Here is a 10857-nt window from a genome sequence, read left to right on the forward strand (position 1 = left end):
CACCAGTCCGTGGAGCACGCACCGCCACGCCGCCCTTCCTACCCTCTTCCGTGGGCCTCTCGCCTGCACTTGGCTTCAGCGACTCCATTCTGCTAATCCTCTGGCCGTTTTCTGGGTTATTTAGGCAGGTGTAGGTGGAATCTAAGTGATCAGCAGGACGCGCGGTGAGCCCAGCGTCCTCCTACGCTGCCATCTTCCCTCCTCCATTGGGCCACTTCAATCATGGAAAAGGCAGTGATTTATTACCACTTTAGCGGACACTTAACTGACAATGTAGATTTACCTTCTTTCCCTGCAACTTTTCTGTGAATGCCATCATCATCCATGAACTTGCTAAATGCCTTATTTAGTACCTTGGTTCAAAGCACTGATTCTGACCAAGAAACTTACTTTATAGAAAACTGAATACATAAGTGAATTCATGTTTATGGAATTCACTGATCTTACTATGTTTCCCATCACTGATAGATAGAATGCTGCAACCACCTTTTGAAGTACTCGTTATAGCAACAGCTGGATAACACTGCCTTGCCAGGCTGACGTAATGTCTCCCATGCTCTAAATAACCAATATATGGTGCTATTTTCCCAGAGCTGGGAATTTCAGGACTGGGAATCAAGAGGTGGAGATGAGAGGGTCCTCCACAATTACCTCTAGTGATCTACTAGAAAAATATTCATTTCCATAACTTTGGGTTTTGCTGGTCTAGAAGTCTTAGGCTTCTACTAGGGATCACAGTAATGGTTCCATTAAACTGGAAGTTGACAGTGTCACCCTGCCATAGGTAGAGGGACTTCATATCCTCTTTTAGAGACAGGGCTAATGTATTGGTTTTATAAGGGAAAGTTGCATCATGTTAGGTAAAAGCATTATTTTTGTTGTCTTTACTTGAAATATAGATATGGTTGGGAAAGATGTGCACTTACGTCAAATGGACAAGGGGTAGACTACTGTGGCCTTTTTAAGTGTCAACTTGGCTAGGCTTCAACTACTTTCTCCAGAATTCCTTCCCTCTGCGGTTTCAGGTTAGGGTTAACCACAAGGGAGAAATATATAAGGATGGCAGACATAAAATAGCAAGCATTTTGTCCTTGGAAGGCAGGCATAAAACACGGAGCACTGTGCAAGTTGTGTATGCCATTGCTGATCTTCTGGCTTGCTTTACTGATAAGGAACAGCCCCAGGGCCTATAGCTATTTAAACTTCTTCCAGTTTTTCAGCTTTTTTGAGAACGGGGGCAGGTGAATGTGTACTGACACCATGAAGGGCACTGACTTCTCCCAGAAGTCATCCCCATCATCTTAGTTACAGGCAGTGACAAATGTGCCCAGGTTCTAGTTCACAGTCATGATTCCAATGCATCACTTTTCAATTTCAGTTGCCTTTTGCTCTCCCCTACTTCACATCAAGCTTCCCTCCTTTACTGAGAACTTATTATCAAATGGCGAGGCAACAGCCTCCACTAGCTCTCACCATTGCATCAGTTCTAATTCCCATAATTAATCTGATATTCTATATGACTTACACTGGTTCGGTCTCTCTGATTAAACCCTGACTGATAGAATTAGTATGGAGAATTTATTTAAAAACTTCTACAAAGTGATCAAGACAAACAACTGAATAGAAAAATGGAGAAAGAGGGGCACCTGGGTGGCTCAGTCAGTTAAGCACCTGACTTCAGCTCAGGTCATGATTTCATAGCTTGTGAGTTCGAGCCCCACGTCAGGCTCTGTGCTGACAGCTCAGAGCCTAGAGCCTGGAGCCTGCTTCAGATTCTGTGTCCCTCTCTTGCTCTGCCCCTCCCCTGCTTATGGTCTGTTTATTTCTCTCTCAAGAATAAACATTAACAATTTTTTTTAATTATATAAAAAAAGAAAAATGGAAAAAGAAACAGAAAAGCCACACATACAACATACACAACACACACACATGCACACACAATGTTGGACCTCACCAGTAATTAGATTGAGGAAATGCAAATTAAAATATGAGCTACTATTTCACACTCAGCAAAGCAGTGAAAATTATAATGTATGATAAGTCTTAAGAGTGAGTTTGGATTAACAAAAGGAAGCTGTATACATTACTGGTGAGATTGTAAACTATTTATCCACTTCGGGAAATAATCCAGCAATACTGATAAAGCTAAAAAAGCATTCCCTAAGAACTACCAATTCTACACCTAGGAAGGACCCTAGAGGAATTCTCATATAGTAAAACTGGGAAGGAACACATAATGTCCTTTTTCTACAGAATAATAGTAATAACGTATACTTGAACTTCAGAAACAATATATTTATCTTGAGGTTAGTCATCCAGGAGAAGATGGTCTCCATTGTCAACTATAGTATGCAGCCTCCAAAGATCCCTGCCTTGAGGTAATCATGCCCTTGCATAGTCCCCTCCCATTTTTTTATAGCCTTGATTTAGTGTCTCACTTCTAGTGAACAAAAAGTATGATAGAGGTTATGGAATGTCACTTGCAAGATCAGGTTACAAAAGAACAGGGCTTCTGTCTCTCTTACTCTGTTACACTGTAAGCTGCCCTAGGGAAAGACCCACACAAAAGGAAACGATGTCTCCAGCCAATAATCAGCAGTGCAGAAATAGGTTCTACTTACATAAATGGGTTAGAAAAAAGCTTAGGGTGGAAAGCCGCCAGCACGGGGCAAAAGCCCCAGAGGTTAGCTAGCAAGATATCATAATGGGATCACGAGTAACTTGTTATATAACCTGCAGGAAATTATACTATTGTAGTTTGATCAAAAACACCACTTACTTCCAGACTCTCTGCTTCTTACACAAGTTAATGATTACTGTCTGATTGTTTTCTCCATGTTCACATGTATAAGATCTTGTTTCCTTCACATTCACCACATGGGTAATATCTTGTGAGCTCAATAAATACAGAGATGAAACCCGTGTTTGGGGCTCGTCTCCTCCTGGACATTAGCCTCTCTCGTATTCAATTCTGCGTCCACTCTCTTGCTGGACAAGAGAGAACTCCAGACTCAGAGCCTGAGACATTCAGCCAGGTCCTAAGGCCAGTAAGCAGCCATATGTGTTTGGATATAGATCCTCCCCTATTTATGCCTCGAAATGATTATAGCCCTGACACTCTGATTACAGAAGTGAGAGAACCTGAGCCAGACACATCCAGCTAAGTCATACTGAGATTCTTGACACACAGAAACTATGAGATAATAAATGTTTGTTGTTTTAAGTCACCGAGTTTTAGGATAATTTATAAAATAGCAATAGATAACCAATACACTCTCCAATAATCATTGCAAACCCAGAGTGGTAAACAAATTCATTGTTTTCAGGCTAATATTCATAAATTCAACCAATAATTACCGAAAGTCTAATCTATCAGGCCCTGTTATACGGATAAAGTCATGAAAAACCCAGTTTCCAAACTATGCTTTTATGGAGTTTTGCACAAAGACAGTAAACAAAATATATCTTATGTCAGATGATGGTAATTGCTATGGAGAAAAATAAAGCAAGGAAACAGGACAAAGACCAATCTAAGTTGCAATTTTAAAAAGGTTGCAACTTTAAAAAGGGTAGTCAGAGGTCTCCTGTGAAAAGAAGACATACGAATGAAACCCTGAAAGTATGATGAAATGAGTCATACAAGATCCGCAGGAAGTACATTCCAAGCAGAGAAAAGAGCAAATGGAAAAGTCCTGATGCAGGGGTAAAACTGACCAGTGCAGCATCCAAGGGGTCTGTGTATCCTTCAGAAGACTTTTGCTTTAACTCCGGAGTGAAATAGGGAGTCACTGGGTTTTGAAAAGAGGAATGATATCACTAATGTTTTAAAATGATCAGTGTGTCTGCTGTGTTAAAAATATTGCGTGTGGTGGGGTAGAAGGTGCAGGTTTGGCAGGGGCCATCATGTGTAGAAGCTATGAGACTGGCTAGAAAGTTTTTATAATAACCCCAGTGAGAGTATGGTGGTTCGGATCATGGTGGGAAAGATGAAGGATGTGAAAAATGGTCAGATTATGAATATGTTTTCAAGAAAGATTCAATAGAATTTGCCAAATAATTAAACTAATTTGTAAGATACATATGTGCGTACATCCACTGAAGGATACCTAGTGTAAATCATTAAGCCAGAAGAATATATGCTTTATTAATTCCACTTTCAAATATTTATTATTCATAACCTCCTACAATCTATACCGACTGCTGCTACCTTGCTTCTAGGCAGTATAATGATGATTTTCAATGACTTTTTAAAGGTTTCAAATGTATTTTATTTCTTTAATTATGCTATATTTTAATGAGAAGCAGAGTGCTTAAACAACAAGTCGACTTGGGAACAATTTTGTATTACAGTAACTTGGATGGTTATTTATCATTCCACTCTTCTGGGGTGACTCTGCCAACAGGAGACAGGTTCCATTCTATTCCAATCTGTGTGGCTGTAAACACCCATGCAAAAACACAGAAAGCGCTTCCACTGGCCAGCACAATATTACCATATTTGTCATGAAAATCTGGTGAGTGTTTTTCATGGCTTTGTCTAATTTGTTGAATGCTTCGAATCTTGAACCTTCTTAGTGCATTTCTGGTCAAGGGAAACATCATGAAGGTGTGATAGGACTGCAGCTGATTGCAGCTGCTGGTCTACTTCCTTGCAAAGAGACCTGGGAAAACAAAAGATGAGCAATGACATCTGATCTACATTCAGTTCCTCCCTCCGAATATTTTACTCCCACTACTCCTTACGGAGTGACCAGTCATGTAGCTTTGATAACATGATGTCTGGATTTGAGTCTCAGGTCTACTACAGATTAGCTGTATGAACCTGGGCAGTTACTCAACCTCTCATTGCTTTAATCTCTTCAATGGCAAATGGAGACAATAATGTCTAGCTCCAAAGGGTGCTGTGAGTGGAACAGCACTCTGGCTGGTCTTAAAGGTTAACCTGCTTCAAGTTAACACACTCCTTACCTGTTGACCTCAGGGTCCTTGATCTATAACATAACTAATTCACTTTCTTTGAGATTTGCAGACCACTGGCCTTAAGGAGTGAAGGAACAGAATTTTCCTAGGCCATAGAAAACAACAAGTCTGTCTGAAGCCGCTTCGGCCTTCTGATTAGCCCAGCAGTTCTTTAGCAAAATGTTTTTCTTTTTTAAATCACACATATGACTTTACCACCTCGCTTTGTGCATCTGTAGACCTTGACCTCCTTTGCAGAAAGAATAGAGTACTCTGGCACATCACGAAATAAGAATTGGACCCCTTGCACAACACTCTCTCACCGAGATAACTTTTATAGCTGGCATCATCGAGTCTGCATGTAATCAAGAAATGTTGCAGGCCACTGCACTCCCTTTGCTGATTAACTACCCTAAATGTCTTTAAACGCCCTCGGGCCAGGCAGAAACCTTTGAGTTGGCTTTTGGACAAGAGTCTACCTTCTCCTTAGGTTACTGGCTTCCTGAATAAATTTCAAATTCCTTTCCAAACAAAACTTGTCTCTTGAGTGGTGATCTTCCAGGTAATGGGCAGCTGAACTTGGGTTCGGTAACATGAATATTACATGTGATAGTCCCTAACAACAACAAAAGTAAGCACACAGTGTTATCTTCTCTATTCTTCACAAACAGCTAATGACTTGCTCCCTAGAAAGACTCCAAACTAATCAGCATGACTGACAAAATGACAATTCACAACATGTCCCACTAGTCCAGTGATACCAAAACTCAGGTTTCAGTCAGAATTACAAGGCATTCACAGAGTATGTCATACCTCTTCCTCATGCTGCTCCTTTTCCTCCCCTTTTAACCCCCTTCCTCATCTCCCCCTTCTCTACCTGTAACTCCTGCCCTGCACAAGTCAAAAAATCATGAAATCAGATGAACATGTCATAATAGCCCTAATAATTTTACTTTTTAAACAGATAGCTATATTGAACAAGAGATCTGGAAGCAGAAACGTGGAGTTCTGTCGATTTCTCTTCTTTGTGCAAGCTGTCAAACAGTGCTCCGTCTCTAGCAATGACGTATGTTAACTGCGGTCCAAATGCAGGCAACATGGACACAAAAATGCCTGAGGTCAGTACTTGTAAACTTGTAACTGTTCACTGAGATTTGCCAACTCAAATGACTTGATTCCCAACTTAGAAAACAAGACCCTAAGGTTCTCTTTTATTTCCTACCAGATGGTAAAGTGGTACTCTTCATGACTGTGATGAAGGGGACAAAAAGAGAACCAAATGCCTTTCTTCTGAGGTCCCAAATACTCAGTTTTTTTTTTTTTCTTTTCCTGTTAGTCACGAATCTCTCCACCAAAAGGCACTAAAGTTTTAATTCGAATTGAATTCAGAAAGTAGGCTGAAGGTGAAAAGGGTCAGGGTATGACAGGTGCAGACTTAATTCAATACAAAAATACTTGTGCCACATAGGATGGCACAAAACCAGAGAATAATTGCGATAACGGATTTCTTGTAGGTCATTCATGTATTCCTGCTAGTTTATGACAAACTGATTTCATTATTCCTATCTTCAAGACATTAAGTTGAAACTTAGATACTTTGTCTCTAGTGACACTGATCACATCCCTTTGTAGTTTAATTCATCCTTTGGTTATTCCCATATCTGTGAAGCTTTTCTTTTCCATCTAGCCTGAATTTTCTTGTACTAGTAAGTATCCACTGTTAAGATTTCCTTTTAGGAACTCCTGTAGTTTGTAGTTGGCATTTCATACTGTAATAAACAAACTGCAGTCTTTCATTCCTTTTTTGTTTTTCCTTGTCAGCATCAGCGGCATCTGTCTCGGTTGCTTTCATATCTACGTTTATCTATTTTTTGCTTAAAAAATGCATGTTAAGAGCTGCAAACCCATGGATTAGAAAAATTTTCCATATTGTTCAACTCTACATAACTTATTTTTATGATAAATTTCATGTTATCAAGAGTCCTAAGCCTATTACCAAAGAATTGAAGCTATAGGGTCTAATATCCATATGAAATCATAAAAAAAAAAAGAAATTCAATAATGTAACTCAGGTAAAGAAAATACTTCTCAAAGTAGATGCTTTCTGATGAAAACAGACTACAAAGAGATGGAAGAAGACAGATTTCTCTAGGTAATAAGAACAAAGCAGAGGTTCTCTCATGCCTGTGGCAATAAAAGAAAAATACATTCTGAATAAATATAAATAGTTAAAGAGAATGAAGTATTCTATGAGGATAAAAAGGAAAAACTGATCGTGTCATCTATTTTATACAGCAATGCTGAAACTCACTTTAGGAAAAATAACTAATACTAGACTTCAATCTAAGTGCAATAAGGCAGTATATATATTTGAAGCTTCAGTGGTAACAAAAATAATTTCAAATCACTAAAGGCCATAAAAAGAAGCAAAGCAGTAATATAGTAAGGAAACCAATATTTAATGGATATATGCCTGTTTGCCAGACATTGTCCCAGAATTTTGCACATTTGTAAAAACAGTGCTGCAATGGTGATATTTATCTCCATTTTATACATGAGAACAAACGAATTCAAGACATGAATTCAAGTCCTCTGATTCTAAATCTGGTACGTTTTTCAACTATCATGTTTTCTGAAAGTATATCCAATTCTGAATATTGGAAACAAACAAACAAAAAACCCCAATGTGGTTACTAGAGATGACCCTTTAATTGAAAACGGTTTGCTTCCCTTTACTATATTTACTGAGTGACTATCGGTGTGTCAGGATTTGGGCTGGGTGCCAGGGTACCATGCCTACTCTCAAGAAGCTTATAGGAGAGTGAGGGAATGAAAAGTCACTGTCACAAGGGAGAGACACGCTAGAGATGAACACAGAATGTCCTTGGTCCACAGGAGGAGTTCCATTTCAACCTGGAGTTCTAGAAACGGTTTTAGAGGAAATGACACCTAGGCTAGATCTTGAAGAATGATGAATACATAAAAAACAGGGCGCCTGGGTGACTCAGTCAGGTAAGTGTCCAACTCTCAGTTTCAGGCTCAGGTCATGACCTCACCAGGTTTGTGAGATCAGGCCCCGCATCAGGCTGTGCGCGACAGCATGGAGCCTGCTGGGGATCCTCTCTGTCCCTATCTTTCTGCCCCTCCCCTGCTCTGGCACACTCTCTTGCTCTCTCGCTCTCAAAATAAATAAATAAACTTAAGAAAAAAGATATAAAAAACAAAGCTGGAGTGTGGGGTGTAGATACATTAGCAAAAGTAAAAGCAGAGAGGGGCGAAATAGTATGCAGACAGGGCAATCTGGTGAGCTCAGTAACACCAGGTAGTAAGTGAAGTAAATGCCTGCAGATGAGCCTGGAGGGCTGAGGAAAGAACAGCAGTACAATGAGGACTTTATATGCCCGGCTATGACATCTGGACTCAATTCTATAGATCAGTGTTTCTCACGGTTGAGAAAACAGTGTGCAAACTCACACTGTGAGTTAACTGTGAGTTAACAATGACAATTCTTAGTTCTGTGTTCTGTATTTTTACTTTCATAATTTAAAGAAATGTAAGACAATAGTATGAGACCTAGATGATGTGGCTTATCAATTTTGGTTCCTGTGTTTATCTTTGCTCTGCAAATTTGCTTGCACCGTTTACATTTCTTTATCCTGGGCTAATGTGAAAAGAATGGAGGCAGCTTTTATATGTAAGTATGTGTTCACACCAGGGAAAAAATGAAGAATTAGACAAAGCAAGCTATGCCACAGCTCACTATATGGTACAGTCATCTGAAAATAAAAGAACTATGGCCACAGCAAGCACCGCTACAGATTCTGGACAATATTAATTAATGGTCATACTGAAATAATATTGTAATTTTGAATTTTCTTTATCGTATGGTTTGGTTCATTCTTTTTTTTTTTTAATTTTTTTTTTCCAACGTTTATTTATTTTTGGGAGAGAGACAGAGCATGAACGGGGGAGGGGCAGAGAGAGAGGGAGACACAGAATCAGAAACAGGCTCCAGGCTCTGAGCCATCAGCCCAGAGCCTGACGCGGGGCTCGAACTATGGACCGCGAGATCGTGACCTGGCTGAAGTCGGACGCTTAACCGACTGCGCCACCCAGGCGCCCCCATTCTTAATTTGAAAATATTTTGGTTTCATAGCTGTATTAAAGAGGACAAATTTGGTTTTATGTTTATACATGTATAAGTGATTTTAAAATAAAATAATTGAAGAGGGTACAAGTAATATGAAAGAATTTGTTTCCCCTTTAAAAAGATTCCATATGTAATCCAAGTTTGAGAAACATTCTCACAGGTGAGGAGAAACCACCTATAAGAGGGGGAAAATCTGGGGGAAGGGAAGCACTTTACAAAGATAACTGTGAGGTGGAGAATGGGTATGAAGATGGGAAAAGCGGCAGAAAAGGTAACAGGTTATTTCAAAGTTAAGTGTTTATTTCAATGGCTCATGAAAACGATGATGAGGATCTGAATTAAGTACTGATAACAGAGATGGAAAGAAACTAGAATTGAGAAATACTGGGAAAACAATCAGTCTGATGTGGAAAATAAGTTATTCTAAGTAAACTGACTAAGTTCCTTCACTTAGCCTCTGGTTTAAGATTCTGGCCCCAAATTCTATTTCTGTTAAAAATCAACAGACATTGACACTGTAGCTTGTAGCTGACCCCAGAGAATTAGAGTGTGAGTGATCTAGGTACAGAATGCAGCAAGGTCAAATCAGACATACTTGAGGTACTCTAGGAACAGGGAGGTCGAGATACCTGAGTAGAAGGAGGGAGGCTCCTAAAAGGATTTACTGTACAGTTTTGAGGAAAAAATATCAACTTCATCCAGTCTAAGTGGAAGCATAACACAGACCAATAAATGTCCTGCTTAGTTTTGATATTAAGGTTTTCTATCTAACTTTAGGAAGAAAATGAGAAACTGTGTCCTATTTCTCAAATGTGCCTAAATATTACTAGTAAGTATCTCACAGAGAGATGGCGCTCAAGATGGGATTGACTGAATACCAAGGTTTCCCAACCTGGGCACTACTGACATTTTGGGCCAAGTAATTCTTTCTTGTTGGGGAAGATACTCTTGCACTGCAGCGTGTTTAGTAGCATCCTTGCCTCTGTATACAACATACCGGTAAGTAGTATCTTCCTCCCCTCATTCGTGACACCACAAATACATCTCCTGACATTGACGAATGTCACTTAGAGAGTAAAATCATCACCAGTTAAGAACCACTGTTGTGTTCAGAACAAAGTGTCTCCTATCACTTCTCCCATAATCTTCTAAATGGCACTGTTCTATTCAATACAGAAGCTTAAATTCTAAGAAAAAATATACTCCCATTCCCTCCCATGGCCTGCATAAAGGTTGCCTACCAACATTTTTTCTCAAACTAATCTCAATTTTTAAAATGTTGTGCAGTATACAACTTAGAGGAATCACTTAGTCTACGTGGGCATCTGCTTGCTCGTCTGTAAAATAAAAGAAAAAAGTGGGACTAATTTGGCTTTTCCCAACCTGCCTAATACTAAGAGTCATCTGGAATCTTTGTTACAAAATGCACATTCCTAGACTAACAGAGCATACAGGGGAATAGCCGGAGAATCTATGTTTTTTTAAGCAAGTTCTCAGAAGTCTTGTCATCAGACAAGTTTATGGAACACTGAATCAGATGAACTCTAAGGTCCTATCCAGCCCTAACACACTAGACCTTTCCAAAGAGAAAAACATTTTAGGAAGACCATTTATTCTTTTAGGCCACTGGAGGAGTAGAGTAGTAATTTAAAAAGCAGCACCTGAGTGACCTCACTGATAGGGAGCCCTTGGGAATAAGTTAGTCAACAGAGACATTTGGCAGCATTTAAAAACATGAAAAGTACTAG

General features: G+C 39.5%; 1 protein-coding gene across 1 annotated transcript; it reads right to left on the bottom strand.

Moving 5' to 3' along the window:
* Positions 1-4362: 4362 nt before the first annotated feature.
* LOC124519930 (cytochrome c oxidase subunit 7B2, mitochondrial) lies at positions 4363-4602 on the bottom strand. The gene has a single exon (XM_047090395.1). The coding sequence runs from the start codon at positions 4600-4602 to the stop codon at positions 4363-4365; it is 240 nt and encodes a 79-aa protein (XP_046946351.1).
* Positions 4603-10857: the final 6255 nt, after the last annotated feature.

Source organism: Lynx rufus, unplaced genomic scaffold, assembly GCF_022079265.1.
Source record: "Lynx rufus isolate CCGP_SWC_20201006 ecotype Redwood Valley unplaced genomic scaffold, mLynRuf1.p SCAF_3, whole genome shotgun sequence".
Classification (NCBI taxonomy): domain Eukaryota; kingdom Metazoa; phylum Chordata; class Mammalia; order Carnivora; family Felidae; genus Lynx; species Lynx rufus.